Consider the following 22,204-nt stretch of genomic DNA (forward strand, 5'->3'; position numbering starts at 1 on the left):
TAGAAGGAAAAGCAGGATGGAGCAGGGTCTTGAACACCTGCAAAGTCTTGTTCCGCAGGATAAGGGTAAGAGGAGGCCTGAACCCAAAGTCACAGCCTACTAACCATTCTCATTCGCACAAAGACTGTGTTACAACTAGCAGTTTCTGCTTCACCTTGTTTCTTCTGTAGTACTACTGCAGTGGGAACCAGAGAACAAAAAGGTTGATAGCTCACGTCACTTGCAGAAAAGTAGTTCTGTCAAGTCCAGTGGTTGGAAGAGCATCTTGTGTTTAAGTAGGACATTTCAGTCCCAGAAAGCAATTCAGAAATAGAAAGCATCTTAGAGCCCCAAATGGATGGAACGGCTGGTTCTCAAGAGGCTGGCTTTATTTACTGTCTACTCTCAGTTGCACTGGCTTGTAGTGGCTTTCTGTTGCCACAACCAGTAGATGAAAGTGAGCATAAGAGCGCATTGTTTGACAAAGGCCCAAGTTCTTGATACTATCTTCTTACATAATCCTGCTGGAAAAAAATTCCTTAAACAAAAACAAAACTTTTGTTTTAATTCAAGTCCCCCCAGAAGACCCCAAATCCCAGAATTCTACAATTAATAAATGTATTGATCAAGAGTGGAAAAACCTTTGTACAAATATGACAGCCTAATAGAATCGTTCTCTCTTTCTTGTCATTCTTGTCTCACTCCTGTCACTCAGGCTGGAGTGCAGTGGCACAATCTCAGTTCATTGCAGTCTCGACTTCCCAAGCTCAGGGTTCCTCCCACCTCAGCCTCCCAAGTAGCTGGGACTTGTGCCACCACGCCTGGCTCATTTTTGTATTTTCAATAGAGATGGGGATCTCACTATGTTGCCCAGGCTGGTGTTGAACTCCTGGGCTCAAGTGATCTACCCACCTGGGCCTCCCAAAGTGTTGGGATGACAGGCATGAGCCACTGTGCCTGGCCTGTAATAGAATTGCTGGCAGGCTCTTCTTAATAACAGTTTCCAAAGTGGCCAGAACTAGGCTATAGTTTTTGTTATTTTTACTTTTTATTTTTAAAATAATTTTTCTAATCACAGTAAAAATATTGGTAAAAAAATAAAATTATAAAACAGGAAAAAAGTTAAAATTTATTTGTCACTTTTTTGTGAATATATGTATTAAACTAACACGAAAATTTGAAAGGTGAACTGCAAAATACTAATGGGATTTTCTCTTTTCTTTTGGAGATGGAGTCTCGCTCTGTTGCCCAGGCTGGAGTGCAATGGCACGATCTCGGCTCACAGCAACCTCCGCCTCCTGGGTTCAAGTGATTCTCCTGCCTCAGCCTCTCAAGTAGCTGGGATTATAGGCATCCACGCCTGGCTAATTTTTGTATTTTTAGTAGAGACGGGGTTTCACCATGTTGGCCATGCTGGTCTCGAACTCCTGACCTCAGGTGATCCACCCACCTCGGCCTCCCAAAGTGCTAGAATTATAGGTGTGAGCCACCGTGCCTGGCCCTAACAGTATTTTTTAATGAAAATGGAATGCTAGTTCCTTTGCTTTTTAAAAATTATTTTTCTTTCACTAGAAAACAAATCTTACCAGGCCTGGTGGCTCACGCATGTAATCCCAGCACTTTAGGATGCCAAGGCTGGCAGATTGCTTGAGCCCAGGAGTTCTAAATCAGCCTGGGCAACATAGGGATGCCCTGTTTCTATTAAAACTTTTTTTAATGTAAAAATTAAAAAAAAAAAATTCTCACCGAAAATAACATACAGAGTGTTCTAATACATTTGATTTTTTTTTTTTCTTCCCGAGAAAGAGTCTTGCTCTATCGCCCAGGCTGGAGTGCTGTGGCATGATCTTGGCTTACTGCAACCTCTACCACCTGGGTTCAAGCAGTTCTCTTGCCTCAGCCTACCGAGCAACCGGGATTACAGGTGTGCACCACCACACCCAGCTAATTTTTGTATTTTTAGTAGAGACAGGATTTCACCAAGTTAGTCAAGCTGGTCTTGAACTCCTGACCTCAAGTGATCTGCCCACCTCAGCCTCCCAAAGTGCTAGGATTACAGGTGTGAGCCACCATGCCCAGCTTAGTTTCTCTCTTTTTACAAAAGAGAGAAAGTAAGGTAAAAAAAAGGCTGATTTGATATGGTCAATCAGTGCTGACTGCTGATTAGTACCCTAGAGATGTGTAATACCAGGAGTCTATTCCCAGCATCTCCCCCTGTAGTTGGAGATTATTTAATTGGTATCAAAGTTAATTATTTATTAGCTTAGGAAATGTGCAAAGTATTTGCCTTCCACTCAGTTTCTGTTGAGCACTTCATAAATTATGAAGCCATTTCATATCCATTATCCTGTTTTAACCTGGCTCAACCCTAAGAGATAGAAAGTTTAGACTTTATCATCTCTGTTTTCCAAATGAAGTGAGAGATGTAGAGAAGTTAAGTGATTTGCTCAAATTCATGTGGCCTCCAAGTGGTGGCACCAGAACTAGCACTCAATCTTGTGACTTTCCTTTTAGTATCTTTCCATTAGACATGCTGTCTTTGAAGTCTGGTCAGTGCTTCATTGTATGCTTTTTCTTTTAACACAGACTCAAACAAAGGACTTTTTATTCCCTTCCCCAACCGAGAAATAAAGGATTCCCTAAGTACTTCTGCAACTCAGGGCAATGGTACACCTGATCAGAAATTAGACACCTTCCCACTGGGGACACAGGTAATGTATTCACTCTCCTGCTGATCTGTTGGCTAGTCAGTGATTAATACTGATAATTCAATGGTCTCTCAATTATTTATGAAGGTCTCAGAGGACTTGTTTGAAGGCATTTTAGACCCTTTTAAAGGAAAGGGCAGGACAGAATGTAGAGTACCTTCTCCATTAATTTCAATCTCCCATTTCCCTCTCTCTCACACTAACCTGTTATCTAATGTCATATATTTATACATATAACTTTAGCATATCTATGACAGGCATTTTGGTCCTCAAACAGGAATGCAACTGTTACAGTTTTTGGCTGGTTTTAAATTTTCTCCTCTCTATCCAGTATCTCCATCTCCTGTTGCCTTGCTTCTTACATTTTCTACCTCTGCCCTTTAATGCTGAGTCTTACATTTAAGGTATGACTTTCGCAAAGCTGCCTCTTCAGTGTAACAAAAAAAGTAAAGTTTAAGGGGTAAAGTTGGCATGGAAGTTGTGGGCAATGGGAAGATAGAGATCATGCAAGATGGGGAGTAGTGAAAAATAAGGTTTTAGTGAAAAAATTGATGACAGAAGGGATGCAACCATTATGTAAGGCTTGTTTGTGTGAGTGAATATGATACAAGGAGCAGAACTGACTACTTTATATTCACCTGCTCCCTTTCTTTGCCTTTTCTTTGATATATTTATGAACAATAAAATTGTAGAAAATAGCCAGGAGGAGAAAGAAAAGCAGCAAAGGCTCTGATTGATCCATAATTTGGATAATCAAGACTGAATTAGTAAAAAGTACTATTCTTTTCAGTTCGGGTATAGACTACCTTCACCTTTTAAAAAAGATAAACATTTAATCAGTTTCTTTGTTTTTGGAGATTCTACTTGGATGACTTAGAAACGATCTTAGTTACCATTTTTTAAAACCATATTGACTTAAGGAAGTGGAGACAAAGAGTATTGCAATCTCCAGTTAAATAGCACTTCTTGGATTAAAAAGCAAACAAAAAAATGTCTCTGAAATTACTTCTTGAAGTGAGAAAAAAGGAAATTGAATAGTTTGCTGTATCTTTTTAGTTTAAGAATTAAGGAAGTGGGATTTCTTTCTCTCCATGACTACCAAAAAGACACTGAATACTTTAAGATAATTTTTTTAAAAGCAAACCCTAGATGGTTTTCTGTTTTGCTTCAATTCTTGCCTAGTTATGCCTCAGATTAATTTTCAGCCTATTAAAACCCCCTTAGCTATGGTGGTTGTCAGCTTTACCAGCCGGTACAATAAGTATGAGAGTCCTTTAAACAGAAAAAGCAAAGTTGGAGAGTGGCCTCATCTACCTTGTATGCTGAGCTATCTAAAGCAGAGAAAGTACAGTCATTGTTTGCTATGATCTTTACCTCCTAAGGATATTCAAGCAACTCTAGAATTTCCTTGTATTGTGACTGTTTTAAAATAGACTTAAACTGGACCTTTGCTTAAAGGTCTGTTTCCCTACTTGCAAGGATAGTCTTTCCCATTAACAGGAAAGTATTCTGAACCCCTGGTCTAATAAGCTCACATTTGAACACACATGGACTTCCTTCTACCTAAACTTTCAAACTTTTTTTAGACACAGGAAGTGGCAAGAAGGGAGATGCCAAGTGACAATCACCATGAAGATGGTAAATATTTTGCTCACTGAGTATTTTCCCCCATACTAATCAGAGAAGTCTGGATGTGATGGGATTTGGGAGATGAAGATGTCTCAATACGGGGGCCCTATTTAGTCAAATAATTTCTGCTTTCGTGAGGGACTGTCCTGGATGATTAGTAACCTGTAGGACTTCTCTGCCTAAAGAGTGGATATTCTGACCTCCTTTGTTCTTGATTTTTTTTGCATTGGCTGACTATTCTTTTTCTTACCTTTCTTGCCTTCTTTTGTATTTATTATTTTTTTATTCATCCATTTGTTTATCTCTACTAGTTTATAAGTTATATGCTTTTTCTATATTTTTAGTATTATTCCCCAAATGATAATATGTATCGTTAACTTACATAATGTTTAAATTGTTAATACCTTAAGTCTTCTTTTACATAATTCAAAAACCTTATAGTACTTTATTTCATTTATTCTTTCCTGACTTATATGTTGTTATTATGAATTTTAATTCTCTATATTTTTAAAGACTTCATAAGATAATATTTTTTATATAGTCAATGTAGATTTAAATCTATCCATTTATTAACCACTGTTTGCTCACTTCCTTTTTCTTCCCAGGCTTCCCTTCTGATATCATTTTCCTTTCCTTTTAGTGGTACATACTTTAATGTACGTCTATTAGTGATAAGTTCTTTCAGCTTTTCTTTGTGTGATAATGCCTCTATTTCACTATCATTCTTGAAGGGTATTTTAGATGGATGTAGATTTCTAGGCAATTCGTTCTCTCTCTCTTTCTTCCCTTCCCACTTCCTTCCTTCCTTTTTTTTTTTTTTTTTTTGAGACAGGGTCTCAGTCTGTTGCCCAGGCTAGAGTAGAGTACAATGGCACAATCAGAGCTCATAATAACCTCAAACTTCTGGGCTTAAGCAATCCTCCCACCTCAGCCTCCCAAGTGTTAGGACTACCACCACACCTGGCTAATTAAAAAAATTTTTTTTCAGCCAGGAGCAGTGGCTCATGCCTGTAATCCCAGCACTTTGGGAGGTGGAGGCAGGTGGATCACCTGAGGTCAGGAGTTCGAGACCAGTGTGGCCAACATGGTGAAACTCTGTTTCTACAAGAAATACAAAAATTAGCCAGGCGTGGTGGTGCATGCCTATAATTCCAGCACTTTAGGAGGCTGAGGCGGGTGGATCACTTGAGGTCAGGAGTTGGAGACCAGCCTGGCCAACATGGTGAAACCCCGTCTCTACTAAAAATACAAAAACTAGCTGGGCATGGTGGCACATGCCTGTAATCCCAGTTACTCGGGAGGCTGAGGCACGAGAATTGCTTGCACCTGGGAAGTGGAAGTTGCCAAGAAGCCAAGATTGCACCACTACACTCCAGCCTGGGTGACAGAGTGAGACCCTGTCTCAAAAAAAATAAAATAAAATAAAATAAAAGGAAAAGAATTTGTCTCCAGAATGTTATAGATTATTTACTGTTTACACAAAAGTCCCACATTTTATTAGTGGTGGTGGTGTTCCATGTGGAAGTCCTTTCATCACTTTATGCTACCATTAATCAGAATTATAAATCACCTCTTCCTGAGAGGTGTTTCTGGCAGAGAGTATGTTCAGTGAACAGAGGTACTCCCAGCTAGGCCACAAAGAATTCTTACCATGTTTTGTTTTTTTACCTTGGTGGTGTTTAGAGTTCAGACATTACTCGCCTCGTCAGTCCACAGTCCGATCCCCAGAGAAGATGACTAGAGAAGGGTACCAAGTATCTTTTTTGGACAATAAGTCTTCAGGTTCTTCTCCAGAAAAGGAATTGATACCAAAACCTGATACTTTTCAGCTTACCCATGATGCCTCGTTGAGTAAACGCCTGGATGTGGGTGATTCTAGCCAGATCCATCCCTATCAGTTACCTTCAGATGTTGGTCTGGAAAATTATGACAGTCATTATTCTCAAACTCTATCCCTGCATGGAAGTCTTGGTAAAAGGCCTCAGAGAAGCAAGAACTATCAAGAGTACAGCATAAAGCCTTCAAATGACATAAAGGCCACTGCTTCACATTCCTGTGGAGACTTATTGACTTCTCTGTCAAACCCCGACTCCAGCACTAGAAGGCTTTTGAAGCTTAGTTCAGGTAACAGCTTCCTGTCAGTTTACAGCTCTTCTTCATAGGCATGAAGGTAGAAGATATAACTGAAAATTTTGGAATTAACCCTTCTGAAATTGTATTAGCATTTCTTAAGTTGTATTTTAGGATCACCAGTGGTCCTTGGAACCTCCAGAAATCTATAGGGTATTAGTTTAACATGATATATATATATTAGGGAAAATTTGTAGGAAAGTGAGCATCACAGCTACTTGCTATTTTAGTTAAGTAGCATCCCAGGACATCTAGTCTTTACTCACAGTCACTTCTTTTTTTTTTTTTTTTTTTTTTTTTTTTTTTTTTGAGACGGAGTCTCTCGCTGTTGCCCAGGCTGGAGTGCAGTGGCGCGATCTCGGCTCACTGCAAGCTCCGCCTCCCGGGTTCCCGCCATTCTCCTGCCTCAGCCTCCCGAGTAGCTGGGACTACAGGCGCCCGCCACCGCGCCCGGCTAATTTTTTGTATTTTTAGTAGAGACGGGGTTTCACTGTGGTCTCGATCTCCTGACCTTGTGATCCGCCCGCCTCGGCCTCCCAAAGTGCTGGGATTACAGGCTTGAGCCACCGCGCCCGGCCACTCACAGTCACTTCTATTCTGAGTTACTTTCAGAAGAAGTTAGTTTCAGGTCGGGCACGGTGGCTCATGCTCGTAATCCCAGCACTTTGGGAGGCTGAGCTGGGCGGATCATGAGGTCAGGAATTCAACACCAGCCTGGCCAACATGGTAAAACCCCATCTCTACCAAAAATACACACACACACACACACACACACACACACACACGCACTCACAAAAATAGCTGAGCATGGTGGCGTGCACCTGTAATCCCAGCTACTCAGGAGGCTGAGAGGCAGGAGAATTGCTTGAATCTGGGAGGCAGAGGTTGCAGTAAGCCAAGATCAGGCCATTGCACTCCATGGGCAACAGAGCAAGACTCCGTCTTGAAAACAAAAACAAAAGTTAGTTTCAGAGTTAGTGACAGAGATCACTCTTCTGTTACTTATTCAACCAAACTCATTGAACACCTACAGTGTCCCAGACACTGTTCTAACTCTGGAGATAAAGTAGCAAACAAAATAAAGTTCCATGTATATTTTACCATAATAAGAAGACAATCCCTACTTTCATGGAGCTTATATTCTCATGGGGTAAGACACATGATAAACATTTTAACATGTAAATATATGTCAGGTTATGGTAAGTGCTGTGGAAAAAATTATATAAGGGCACAGAGCATGATAAGGAGGAGGTGATGCTTTAGACAGAATGGTCCAGAAAGCTTCTCTGATGAGGCATCATAAAAGTAGAGACTTGAATGAGTGTAAGCCATGTGGGTCTGGGAGGAGAACTTTCTAGACAGTGGGAATAAATGCAAAAGTCCTGAGGCTGGAACATACTTTTCATGTTCCAGGAACCTCAGGGAGGCCAGTGTGGCTGCAGCAAAGAAAGTAGAGTGTATAGCTGAAGTAACAAAGATGCCAGACTTTTATTCTGGGTGAGATCAGAAGGAGTTGGAGGGTTTGTAGCAAGGGAGTGATGTGATCTCACTTAAGAATTACTGTGGATGTCGGGTTGAGAATAGACTATGGGGAGCAGGGTAGAATTTTTTTAAAAATGCTTTAAGAGATTGGAATCAGCGTAACAGATAATGATGGCTTGGGCTAGACAGATAGCGGTGGAGGTGGTGAGAAGTAGTCAGATTCTGAATATGTTCTGAAGATGACACTCCATGGTTTGCTGATGGATCCAGGATGAAGTGTGGGAGAAAGGGTTAACGATGATTCTGTGGTTTTGAGTCTGAATAACTAGAAGAACAGAGCTTTCATTTACTAAGATGGAAAAAAATGGGAGATACAGATTTTAAGATAAATATCAAGAGTTGGGTTTGAGACATCTTAAGTTTCAGGTGCCTTATTAAAACTTTCCAGAGATGCCAATTTGGTAATTGGACATACTAGTGCAGAGTTTAGGGAAGAAGGTATGGCTGGAAATATAAATTTGGAGATTATAAGTGTTTGGGTGACAGTAAAACTGTGAGACTGGGTGAAATCTCACTGAAAGAGTAAATATAGATAGAAAAGGGATCTGAGGACTGGTCCTGAGCCCTCCAACAATTAGAAGTAGATAAAGAGAAACCATCATGGAGAGTGAGAAAGCAGCAGCCAGTAAGATAGAGGGGAAAAAACCAAGAGGAAGTGATATCCTGGAAGCTAAGTGAAGAATGTGTTTCAAGAATGAGGGAGTCATCAATGCTAGGTCAAATGCTTCTTCTGATAGGGAGGGAGGGAGCCTGGGACTGAGAAGTGATTATGGTATTTGGCAATGAAGAAGGCATTAGTGAACAGCTTCAGGGGATGCATAAGAATGAAAGCCTCACTGAGGTGAATTCAAGAAAAAATTGGAAGCAAGGCAGTAGAGTTATTGAATATAGACAACCCTTGTGTTAGTCTGTTCTCACACTGCTAATAAAGACATACCCAAGACAGGGTAATTTATAAAGGAAAGAGGTTTAATTGACTCCACATGGCCGGGGAGGCCTCACAATCATGGCAGAAGGTGAATGAGGAGCAAAGTCATGTCTTACATGGTGGCAGGCAAGAGAGCTTGTGTAGGGAAACTCCCCTTTATAAAACCATCAGATCTCATGAGACTTACTGTCACCAAGAACAGCATGGGAAAGACCCGCCCCCATGATTCAGTTACTTCCCACCAGGTCCCTCCCTTGTCATGTGGGAATTATGAGAGCTACAATTCAAGATGAGATTTGGTTGGGGACACCGCCAACCCATATCAACCCCTTCAAGGAGTTTTGCAGTAAAAGGAAGCAGAGAAATGGAACTGTAGCTGGAGAGGGGATGGGGTCAAGGAGATCCTGGTAGAAATGATCTAGTGGAGGGAAAACTGATGATGCCAGGGAGAAAAGGGACCATTATAAAAAATGGAATCCAGTCCACCAGTGGAGACGCTGGCTTTAAATAAAAGCACAGATAGTTCATCTATTGTAATAAGAAGGAAGGCAGAGAATTTAATACAAATACAAGAGAGTTGGTAGATTTAATGGTGTGATCACGTAGATGTTTTCTTTGATTGCCTCTCAGTGAAATAAAGGAGGTTGGCACCTGGGAGTAAGAAGGGAAGAGAAGGTGTTGGAAGTTTGAAAAGAGATGTGGGCCGGGCGCGGTGGCTCAAGCCTGTAATCCCAGCACTTTGGGAGGCCGAGACGGGCGGATCACGAGGTCAGGAGATCGAGACCATCCTGGCTAACATGGTGAAACCCCGTCTCTACTAAAAATACAAAAAAATTAGCCGGGCGTGGTGGCGGGCGCCTGTAGTCCCAGCTACTCGGGAGCCTGAGGCAGGAGAATGGCGTGAACCCGGGAGGCGGAGCTTGCAGTGAGCTGAGATCCAGCCACTGCACTCCAGTCTGGGTGACAGAGCAAGACTCCATCTCAAAAAAAAAAAAAAAAGAAAAGAAAAGAAAAGAGATGTGAAATATTTGTCTCAGAGAATAGAAGAGTAAATTGGCCAAAGTATTATATTAGGAGAGGCCGGGCACAGTGGCTCACGCCTGTAATCCCAGCACTTTGGAAGGCCGAGGCCAGCAGATCACTTGAGGCCAGGAGTTCAAGACCAGCATGGCCAAGATGGTAAAACCCCATCTCTACTAAAAATACAAAAATTAGCTGGGCGTGGTTGTGCCTGCCTGTAGACCCAGCTACTCGGGAGGCTGGGGCAGGAGAATATCTTGAACCCGGGAGGCAGAGGTTACAGTGAGCCGAGATTGTGCCACTGCACTCCACCCTGGGCAACAGAGCGAGACTCTTAAAAAAAAAAAAAAAATAGAAGGACTGGGCGCCACTAAGTCATGAGTGGTGCAGTTACAATAGTGGTCATGAGTTTAAAGTTAGAAAGGTCAGAACAGATGCATTTCGTTCTCCAGCTATGTTCCCCTGCTCTGGTGTAGGCTTGGAATATGTGGACAGTTGGATTTAACCAGAGTTGGAGTTTTGTCAAAGAGTTGAGGATGTATGCTAGGGAGTGGTTATTATGACCCTTGGACTACAGGCCAGGTATGGATAGAAGTGAGACATGAGGGAGTCAAGGGGCAGGTTCATCTCTCAGCCTGTTTCCTCCACAGATCTGTATGCCACAACCCATCTCAACAGTGACCCTGCTCTATTCGTCAATGTAGAGCAACAATTATCTACCAGCCTCGGTGATTTAACACCAGCACACGGTTCTGTCCCAAACAACGCTGTCCTGGGAAACAGGACAACTCCTCTGCGGACACTGCTGTTGTCTCCTGGGACTTCAGAAGACAGAAAGATTTTTACTAAGAGGTCATTAAGCCCATCGAAGAGAGGATTCAAATGGAAGGACAATATCCTTGCCAACCTGAATCTAAAGCATGGTTTCCAAGACGCTACAGGCAGCGAGGCAAGTATTGGCTTGTTTGTGTTTGTGCAAGAAACATGTCAGCTTGAAGACCAGAATGAGGGTTCTGTTGGGAGTGGAGGTGGTTCTGACCAACAGAGCTAGAAATTCAAAGAGATTTTTAGAGGCTGGTGGCTAATGCTGCCAAGCTAATGTCTGTTGAACCTTCTGCTCTTGGGAAAGTCATTCCCCCACTGCTGCCATTTTCTCACTTATATCACAGGGAGAACTGTCCCTGATCTACTTCCAGCTGAAGATTGAACTCTGTAGCATCTATGTTTACAGTCTCATCATATTTACACATTGGCTTCAGCCGCACATTAAATAGTTCTTATAAAAGCATTGCTTCAGGCTGGGCACAGTGTCTCACACCCATAATCCCAGCACTTTGGGAGGCTGAGTGGGTGGATCACCTGAGGTCAGGAGTTCAAGACCAGCCAGGCCAACATGGCAAAACCCCATCTCTGCTAAAAAATACAAAAATTAGCTGGGTGTGGTGGCACGCACCTGTAGTGCCAGCTACTCTACTCAGGAGGCTGAGGCAGGAGACTCACTTAAACCCCGGAGGTGGAGGTTGCAGTGAGCCGAGATTGCACCACTACACTCCAGCCTGGGTGACAGAGTGACTCAGTTTCATAAAAAAAAAAATAATAATAAAAGCATTGCTTTGCTTTTCTGTCTAGAAGTTAAAACAATTTAAATTTTTTTTTCCAATGTAGCAGCAAACAAGATGAATTAGATTATCCAAGGGATTTTTAGCTGAAAGTAGTTCAGAGAATGAATGAAAAATCAAGAACCATTCCCATATAAACAGTATACATGTAATTCATTTTATAAAATATCCTAGTGACTGGGCGCGGTGGCTCACACCTGTAATCCCAGCACTTTGGGAGGCCGAGGCGGGCGGATCACCTGAGGTTGGGAGTTCAAGACCAGCCTGACCAACATGGAGAAACCCCATCTCTATTAAAAATACAAAATTAGCCGGGCTTGGTGGTGCATGCCTGTAATCCCAGCTACTTGGGAGGCTGAGGCAGGAGAATCGCTTGAACCCAGGAGGAGGAGGTTGTGGTGAGCCGAGATGGAGCCATTGCACTCCAGCCTAGACAACAGAGTGAGACTCTGTCTCCAAAAAAAATAATAAAATAAAACAAAATATCCTAGTATGATAGTGTCATACAATAAAACTTTATCATTACTAGTTCTCAGCAAGTTTTGCTCCTGCCTTTGCATACATCCCTTGTGGAGAATGCCTTCTACTCTCCTCTCTTGTCTTTTTGAATGTTCATTTTTCTCCAGGTTCTACTTCCATCATGAGGAAGATCCATCCATGTGGTTAGAGGAACCCCAGCTCTTAGGGTCTTCTCTTCCCTTGTACCCAAGAATCTTTGCGATAGGAACCATTTGTCAATCATTTACTGCCCTGTAAGGAAGCAGGAGATTTGGTCAAAAACAGCCATTTCTAGTTACTTATTTTTCAGTTGTTGGAAATCTTACACATTGGGGTGGGTTTACAGAGTTTTTGTTGGTTTATTTGGAGTGCTTTTGTTTATGTTTTTGTTTTTTACTCTTTAAAGACTTTCTATTCAGTTTTCAGAACTTTGGAAGTGGCTGTAATTTTTGTGCACCAAAGGGGGCAGTCTTGCAATGTTTTCTTTAGTTTTTTGGTCTCTTTTCATTCTGAGTCCCCCATGCTTATTTTACCAGACAAGAACATTAACTGTGTGTTAATGTATTCAGTGTGAAGATCCAGCAACATTTAGCATATTTGGGATGTTATATTAATCAGACATGTTCAAGGAAATTTTTTAACCTCTATTTCATGTTATATTGTTAAAATCTGGCTAGATGCTATGGCTCACACCTATAATCCCAACACTCTGGGAGGCCAACGTGGAAGATTACTTGAAGCCAGGAGTTTAAGACCATCCTGGGCAACACAGGAGACCCTCTCTCTACAAAAAATAAAAATAAATAAACAAATAAATAATTGTTAAAATTTCAATATGCTTTTCTAGAAGATCTTAAAAACTCCTTTTTTTCTGTTAGACATTATTTTTATCTTTATGGAAAGCTTTAAAACAGCTGCTTGAATATAAATAAAAAAGAAATATACTCTTTAATTTCTGAAAGGTGTAAGTCATCTGTAATTCCAGCACTTTGGGAGGCAAGGCAGGCAGATCACCTGAAGTCAGGAGTTTGAGCCCATCCTGGCCAACATGGTGAAACCCCATCTCTACTAAAAATACAAAAAATTAACTGGGTGTGGTGGTACACGCCTATAGTCCCAGCTACTCAGAAGGCTGAGGTAGGAGAATCACTTGAACCCGGGAGGCAGAGGTTGCAGCGAGCCAAGATCGGGCCACTGCACTCCAGCCTGGGTGACAAAGCAAGACTCTGTCTCAAAACAAAACAAAACAAAACAAAACAAAAAAAACAAAACCAGGCATGGTGGCTCATGCCTGTAATCCCAGCACTTTGGGAGGCCGAGGCAGGCAGATCACTTAAGCCAGGAGTTTTTGACCAGCCTGGCCAACTTGGCAAAACCCTGTCTCCACTAAAAATACAAAAATTAGCTGGACATGGTGGTACACACCTGTTATCCCAGCTACTTGGGTGACTGAGTCATGAGAATTGCTTGAACCTGGGAGGCAGAGGTTGCAGTGAACTGAGATCATGCAACTACAGTCCAGCCTGGGCAATAAAGCAAGACCCTATCTCAATAAATAAATAAATAAATAAATAAATAAATAAATAAATAAAATATAGAATTAGCCAGGCACAGTGGTGCACACCTGTAGTTCCAGCTATTCCAGAAGCTGGAGTAGGAGGATCGCTTGAGCCTGGGAGTTCAAGGCTACAGTGTGCCAAGATCACACCATTGCACACCAGCCTGGGTACAGAGCTAGACTCTGTCTTAAATAAAATATTATAGAATATTTATGTTTATTATATATTAATATATTAAATATAAGCTTACTTTGAGTTATAATTTTTTATATTACTCCCCAATTTATTTTATAAAATATAATACTATATATATATTTTTTTTGAGATGGAGTCTCACTCTGTCGCCCAGGCTGGAGTGCAGTGGCCCGATCTCAGCTCACTGCAAGCTCCGCCTCCCGGGTTCACGCCATTCTCCTGCCTCAGCCTCCCGAGTAGCTGGGACTACAGGCGCCCGCCACCTCGCCCGGCTAGGTTTTTTGTATTTTTTAGTAGAGACGGGGTTTCACCATGTTAGCCAGGATGGTCTTGATCTCCTGACCTTGTGATCTACCCACTTCAGTCTCCCAAAGTGCTGGGATTACAGGCATGAGCCACCAGGCCTGGCCTGAAATTTTCTATTAAAATTTATCATATAAGATACTGTTACCTTTGAAATTATCCTTGAATATCTTATGTTTTTGTCTTGGACATAAATAATAATATGCTACTCAAATCCAAACTGAAAGATGAAATCATCTTTTTTTTTTTTTCTTTTTTGAGACGGCATCTGCAGTAGCACAATCTCGGCTCACTGCAAGCTCCGCCTTCCGGGTTCACACCATTCTCCTGCTTCAGCCTCCCGAGTAGATGCAACTACAGGCACCCGCCACCACACCCGGCTAATTTTTTTTTGTATTTTTACTAGAGACGGGGTTTCACCATGTTAGCCAGGATGGTCTCAATCTCCTGACCTTGTGATCCACCCACCTCAGCCTCCCAAAGTGCTGGGATTACAGGCATGACCACCGCACCCAGCCGAAATCATCTTTCTTTTTCACTTTTTAAGTAGTCTAGGCTAGGCGCGGTGGCTCATGCCTGTAATCCTAACACTTTGGGAAGCCGAGGCGGGCGGATCACAAGGTCAGGAGTTGGAGACCAGCCTGGCCAATATGGTGAAATTCTGTCTCTACTAAAAATACAAAAATTAGCCGGGCATGGTGGCACATGCCTGTCCCAGCTACTTGTGAGGCTGAGGCAGAAGAATCGCTTGAACCCAGGAGGCAGAGAGATTGCAGTGAGCCCAGATCGCACCAGTGCACTCCAGCCTGGGCGACAGAGCAAGACTCTGTCTCCAAAAAAAAAAAAATTAAAAAAAAAAAAAAAAAGTCTAAATGTCTACATACTTACTTCCCTTATTGTATAAGAATGACAAATGGTTGGGTTTTTTGTTTGTTTGTTTTTCCTTTTTTTTTTTTTTTTTTTCTCTTGAGCCTCTCTCTAGTGACCTGGGTAGCTTGCACGGTTTGCCTGGAAACCACAGTCCCCCAATCTCTGCCAGAACCCCCCATGTGGCCACTGTCCTCAGACAGCTCCTGGAGCTTGTGGATAAGCACTGGAATGGCTCTGGCTCCCTCCTCCTGAACAAGAAGTTTCTTGGTGAGTGAATGCATTCTCTGTCCCTAGAGAGGAGCTGGACTTTGCCTCTACTCTGTGTTCTGCTAAAAACCACTTAGCCCACTTCACTTGCAAGGAAAGTTGTTCTCATGATCACATCCTAAAACATCTCAGAAACACCATAGTTAACAAATCTGCATTTTTCTCATATTCTTCTTCATTATTTTTTAAAAGAAGCACCTTTTCTAATTGTTTTGTAACGATTGTTTTGTTCCTCCTGTGAATATTTGGTAGTCTTTGGTATTATATAGAGTAACCAGATATATAAATTAATGACTACATTAATTTTTTAAAAGATTTTGTGATCCTTGGGAAAGTGCCAATAATGAATACAACAGAAATTGGGTTTGATCATCAGAGTTTTGAGATGACTGTTAGAATGTTATGATTTGAAAAACTCGAATGAGTAAATGACCTGGACTCTCTTTAGGGTTCGTTTTTTAGAAACATGGGAGAAAACAGTTTTGCAAATGTTGGCTTCATGCATTTATTTGTTGTTATTTTCTTTTTGATGCTTAACATGTTTATTGGCTATTTAATAGAAGAATAATTAAGGAAATTTTGTTGGTGGTAAAAGTTTAAGTAAAAACTAGAAACTTGGCTGGGTACGGTGACTAACGCCTGTAATCCCAGCACTCTGGTAGGCTGAGGTGGGTGGATCATGAGGTCAGGAGTTGGAGACCAGCCTGGCCAGCATGATGAGATCCCATCCTTACTAAAAATACACAAATTAGCTGGGCATGGTGGTGTGCACCTGTAATCCCAGCTACTCGGGAGGCTGAGGTAGGAGAGTTGCTTGAACCTGGGAGGTGGAGTTTGCAGTGAGCCGAGATCGTGCCATGGCACTCCAGCCTGGGCAACAGAGCAAGACTCTGTCTCGGAAAAAAACAAACAAACGAAAAAAACAAAAAAACTAGAAACTTGAAAGTGGTTTGGGGTTAAAAAAAAACTTTTTAAAAAATGTCTAAAGGGACATCCAGAAGAAGAAATCCTGACACAGTTATTTTCCTTCTCATGTTGACCTATTGCTCCCATTTTGTAGGAAATTATCCCCAGGACCACTAATCAATGACTAAGGAATCATGCACTCACAAGGGGCTGCTATTGTTTCTCCACAGAGGATGTAGGATATAATTTCTTATCCTCTTAAAAACACCTCTTTCTGCCACTTACTAAGTTCTGGTAAAAAGGAGATACTAGATTACCCTATTTGATCCAGAGAGCTGGTAGTTACTGACTAGGAATGCTGTGCTTTAGCTTTTAAGATTGGCCCGTGTGCCCATCCTGAATTTTTGGCAGGTCCTGCCCGAGATTTGCTTCTGTCTTTGGTAGTCCCGGCTCCTTCTCAGCCGAGGTGTCGCTCACATCCTGAAGACACGACGAAAGCCTTCTGCAGGAGGGAGCTTGAACTGAAGGAGGCTGCGCAGCTGGTCCCTAATGACATGGTATGCCCCTCTCATCTCCCTTTAGAAAAGGACAGAGCAGCAGGACTACAACGTCTCTGTGCCCTAACGATCAGCATCACCATGAACACCTAACCAAAATATGGAAAAAGTCTGGGCACAGCAGGAATATAAAACTTGCTAGGACAGGGACAACTTGGAGGTTCTGCAGGGATGACTCCCTCATCCTAACCCTAATCCAAAAATTCTAAAGAAAGACTTGAAATGAGAAAAAACAAACAAAAATTCCAAAAAACTCTAAGTGGAAATGTTTAGGATAATGTTCTTGAAGGTTATGGTTTGATCCCAGTGAATGTATCTCGGATTGTCTTTCCTCTCTTCTAAGGGAGCTGAGAGCCCTGAACCAGGGGCCAGGGGCTGGGGGCCATTCTAGAGCATCAGCCTGCTGGCTCTAGGAGAAGAAGCAGCAACTCGTATCCCCATGCTTTTTTCCTTTTTCTCTTTTCTTCTCTTCTCTTCTCTTCTCTTTTCTCTTCTTCCTTTTCTTTTCTTTTCTTTTCTTTTCTTTTCTTTTCTTTTCTTTTCTTTTCTTTTCGTAAGGCAGAGTCTTGCTCTGTTTCCCAGCCTCGAGTGCAGTGGCACAATCTTGGCTCACTGCAACCTCTGCCTCCCGGGTTCAAGCAATTCTCCCTGCCTCAGCCTCCCAAGTAGCTGGGATTACAGGTGCCCACCACCATGCCCGGCTAATTTTTGTATTTGTAGTAGGGTTTTGCCATATTGGCTGAGGTGGTCTCAAACTCCTGACCTTAGGTGATCTGCCCACCTTAGCCTCCCTAAGTGCTGGGATTACAGGCATGAGCCACTGTATCCGGCCAGCCTTTTTCTTTTTTTTTTTTTTTTTTTTTTTTTTTGAGATGGAGTCTCACTCTATCGCCAGGCTGGAGTGCAATGGTGCTATCTTGGCTCACTGCAACCTCCGCCTCCCAGGTTCAAGCGATTCTCCTGCCTCAGCCTCCCAAGTTGCTGGGACTATAGGCACACACCACCATGCCCAGCTTATTTTTGTATTTTTAGTAGAGACGGGGTTTCACCATGTTGGCCAGAATGGTCTCGATCTCTTGACCTCATGATCCGCCTGCCTCAGCCTCCCAACGTGCTGAGATTACAGGCGTGAGCCACTGCACCCGGCCTCAGCCGCCTTTTCTTAACATTAGAGGATTTTCAAACACCAAGTTCAGTTCTAGAAACTTTAGATAGATGATAGATGACTAAGAATGCTGGCCACTTGTCAAAATGACCATTTGTTCTGCAAGAGTAGTAGATAACTCATAAGAAAGATTGCTAGTCCATGTAATAAATTTGTTTACTGCATCTGAGCTGTATTTACCAATGAATTAAAATTCTAGTGAGAAAAAAGATGCTGACTTCCAATCATTTTATCGCTAAATAGAGGAAAAGTCAGTTCTCTAAACACACCTCAGCATGTCAGATTCTTTTATTTTTTATTTTTTGAGACAGATTCTCACTCTGTCACCCAGGCTGGAGTGCAATGGCACTATCTCAGCTCACTGCAACCTCTGCCTCCCAGATTCAAGCAATTCTCCTGTCTCAGCCTCCCGAGTAGCTGGGGTTACGGGCACACACCACCACGCCCAGCTAATTTTTTGTATTTTAGTAGAGACGGGGTTTCACCGTGTTGCCCAGGCTGGTCTCGATCTCCTGAGCTCAGGCAATCCACCCACCTCAGCCAAAGTGCTATGATTACAGGCGTGAGCCATCACACCCAACCTAGAATGTCAGATTCTTAATGTATTTGTATTTTGTTTTCTAATCTAAAGGAGAGTTTGAAGCAAAAACTGGTCAGAGTGCTGGAGGAAAACCTCATTTTGTCAGAAAAAATTCAACAGTTGGAGGAAAGTGCTGCCATCTCAATTGTGAGTGGGCAACAATCACATACTTATGGTAAGTTGAGGAAAGCCATGATATATGGGGCCTCGCAAGACAACTGTTTGTTTATAGATGACCAATTTAGTAACCTTCATCATGCTAGCTCACATGGCTGCCTTTGGCCTACTTGGTCATCAGTTTTCCTGGCAGTTAACAGAAACAATCATCTTGCCTCAGAGAATTGTAATGCAGGTGGCTTGAGTTACCAGATGAAGCTCTTGTCAGTGGAAAGCATGTTCAAATATTACTATTGCCATTAATTTTGAGAATGACACATGCTTTTGTGATTGTAACACTAAGAACATGTTCTTTATAGAAAGTTTGGAAAATACAAGGAAAATATAACCCCATGATCCAGCAATAACTTCCATTCGTGTTTTTGGTATATTTTCTTCTACCTCACTTCTCTGTATGTTTTTAACTCCAAATTAAAAATTGTGGATGGAGGTGCAGTTGCTCACACCTATAATCCCAGCACTTTGGGAAGACAAAGCAGGAGGATTGACTGAGTCCAGGAGTCTGAGACCAGTCTGAGAAACATAGTGAGAACCCGTCTCTACAAAAAATAAGAACTTAGCCAGGCATGGTGGTGTGCACCTATAGAGCCAAAGAGGCTGAGGCAGAAGGATCACTTGAGCCCAGTAGTTCAAGGTTAGAGTAAGCCTTGATCATGCCACTGCAATCCAGCCTGGGCGAATGAGAGACCCTGTTCCAAGAAAAATAATAATAAAAATAGGCCAGGTGCGGTGGCTCATTCCTGTAATTCCAGCACTTTGGGAGGCCAAGGTGGGCGGATCACTTGAGCTCAGGAGTTCAAGACCAGCCTGGCCAACATGGTGAAACCCTGTCTCTACTAAAAATATAAAAATTAGCTGGGCTTGGTGGCAGGTGCCTGTAATCCCAGCTACTCGGGTGGCTGAGGTAGGAGAATTGCTTGAACCCAGGAGGCAGAGGTTGCAGTGAGCTGAGCACTCTAGCTTGGGCAACAGAGCAAGACTCCCGCTCAAATAATAATAATAATAATAATAAATAATAATAAAACTGTGTCCTGGTTTTAAAAAAATAATTTACATATAATTAGATGCACACATTTTAAGTTTGATCTCAATCAAAATACAGAACATTTCTAGAAAGTTTCTTCATACCTTTTTATAGTCAGTTTCCCCTACTCTTGACCTCAAATAATCACAGACTTGCTTTCTACATCCTAATGTTATTAATTTCATAGTATAGGCATTTCTACAATATCACAAGAGTATACCATATTTATCTGTTTAGTCCTCTAGTTGTTTTTATAATGGTTATATATTTAGAATAAAATGATTTTAAATTATTTCTAAACATTCAAAAGAAAGACCTGAAGTGAAGGAAAAGACCCTAGAATCAAATACTTTTCTGAGATTAACCTTCTTCCCTTTTGATGGAGCTGAGAGTTCTAATATTTAATATTTATACTATTATAAATAATGCTGCTATTAATGTCTGTGTACGGAAATCTTTGTGTACATTTCAGACTATTTTCCTAGGAGACGGTCCTAGAAGTAGAATTAGTGAGTCAAAAGATGGGATATTTTTGAGGCTTTTGTCATATAAATCACTTCCAAGAAAGTTGTTTCAGTTTACACCCACCTCAGCAGTGTACTTGAATACCTCTTTCACTCCACTCTGCCAACACTGGGCATTTTTTCAAAATTTGCCATTGTGATAAGTGAAAAATAATATCCTATTTAAGTCTTAATTGTACTACTTTATTATCAGCATAGTTTAGGTCAGTATTTTAGATACAGTTTGCCCTTGACAGACTAGCTTAGCACCCCTAACAAATTATGGGTACATGGATTTATATGAGGAACTCGATTTCGAAGTTCTGCAATGGAAGCACTGAATTTCCATTGTTAAATCTCGGCACTAAATAAATAATTAAATAATTCTCAGCACTATCTGATACTCACAAGCCTGAATAATCAAGGTATCAGTCTCCACTTACCTACTTTGAAATTAAAAGTAGGTATTTGTCCACTATACACTTACTTTCATTCAGCCAAGAGACCCAGTATACTATTTTGGCTTACTGGTGATAAACAAGCTTTTGTGGCCTTGTTTTCCACCTTCTAGAACCCTCTTACTCAAGATGTGATCCACATATATCACCTGGGAGCTTGCTAAACAAGTGGGGCCTCACCTCAGGCCTACTGCATTAAAATATATTTTTAGCAAGATCCCCAGGTGATTTGTAAGCATATTAAAGTTTAAGGCTGGGCACAGTGGCTCATGCTTGTAATCCCAACACTTTGGGAGGCCGAGGTGGGTGGATCATCTGAGATCAGGAGTTCGACACCAGCCTGGCCAACATGGTGAAACACTGTCTCTACTAAAAATACAAAAATTAGCAGGGCGTGGTGGCATGTGCCTATAATCCCAGCTACTCGGGAGGCTGAGGGAGGAGAATTGCTTGAACCTAGGAGGTGGAGGTTGCAGTGAGCTGAGATCAAGCCATTGCACTTCAGCCTGGGCAACAAGAGCGAAACTCCGCCTCAGGAAAAAAAAAAAAAAGGTTTAAGAAGCACTATTAGAGAAGATTGGCATCATTACAACCAGAGTTCCTGTTCTTTTACCTCCTTATCATTGCAGGTAATGGTAGCATATTGGGGAAGCTAGGTATGAGTGTCTTAGGCACAAATTCAGTTTCTACAAGTATTAATTGAGTTATTACTATGTGCCTGACACCATTCTAGATGTTTTCACGTACTACGTAGGGAGTGAAGGATGTACAAAACAAACTAAAATGGAGAATATGGTGTGAGACCCAATATCTATTGACTGCCTATGCTAAGTGAGGGTAGGTGTCTCACTGAATCCTCATAACAGTGCTAAGGAGCAAGGTTATTAGCTCTAATAAAAGTCAGAAAAATGAACCTACACATGCAATATTAAGTGGCTGAAGTTTAACTCAGATCTGTTGCCAACCCCTGTATTCTTACCACCATATCTCCTATACTCAAGTAAGGAAATGGAGTGTGAAGTTGGGTGCCATGGGGGCACTCTCAAGATGTCCATCTGAATACTTATATTCTGCTCAAAGACTAGCAGCTTGGAATCCTTTTCACCCCTGGCTACTGTGCCCTTTGTAGATGATCTTCTGCACAAAAACCAACAGCTGACCATGCAGGTGGCTTGCCTGAACCAGGAGCTTGCCCAGCTGAAAAAGCTGGAGGAGACAGTTGCCATTCTCCATGAAAGTCAGAGGTAGGAGAGGGTCTATCTAGCTTGCTTCTAGAAGCAGATATTTACTCCTTTTGTCTCCTTTGTTTTGCTTGGAAAGTTAATATCTATGCACTTTGCAAGTGAACTCCATTCTGTGTGTAAACCTCCTGTATCTGGCCAGTTAGCTCAGGGATCATAAAAATTACTGCTTCCCAGAACACATCAGGGACTAATCGTCTTTGTTGGCATTGGTGGGTTGCAACACCTTGATAATTAGCTTCTCACTGGATCTGATGGGACCTTTGTTTGTGTCAGTTAACTTTTCTGGGAGGTCAGTACATACCCCTAAAATCGGCCATCTGGCTCCTCTGCAAAATGCCTGCTG

General features: G+C 41.9%; 1 protein-coding gene across 2 annotated transcripts in view; it reads left to right on the top strand.

Moving 5' to 3' along the window:
- Positions 1–22,204, top strand: part of LRRC36 (leucine rich repeat containing 36) — a 57,995-nt gene that overhangs the window by 32,946 nt on the left and 2,845 nt on the right. For both annotated transcript variants that reach the window (XM_001089982.5, XM_077984322.1), the window contains 8 exons: positions 2,566–2,690; positions 4,274–4,325; positions 6,000–6,440; positions 10,587–10,885; positions 15,082–15,247; positions 16,565–16,710; positions 18,507–18,630; positions 21,747–21,861. In XM_001089982.5, coding sequence (XP_001089982.1) covers positions 2,566–2,690; positions 4,274–4,325; positions 6,000–6,440; positions 10,587–10,885; positions 15,082–15,247; positions 16,565–16,710; positions 18,507–18,630; positions 21,747–21,861 — 1,468 coding nt within the window. The remainder of the gene's footprint in view (positions 1–2,565; positions 2,691–4,273; positions 4,326–5,999; positions 6,441–10,586; positions 10,886–15,081; positions 15,248–16,564; positions 16,711–18,506; positions 18,631–21,746; positions 21,862–22,204) is intronic.

Source organism: Macaca mulatta, chromosome 20, assembly GCF_049350105.2.
Source record: "Macaca mulatta isolate MMU2019108-1 chromosome 20, T2T-MMU8v2.0, whole genome shotgun sequence".
In the NCBI taxonomy this organism is placed as follows: Eukaryota; Metazoa; Chordata; class Mammalia; order Primates; family Cercopithecidae; genus Macaca; species Macaca mulatta.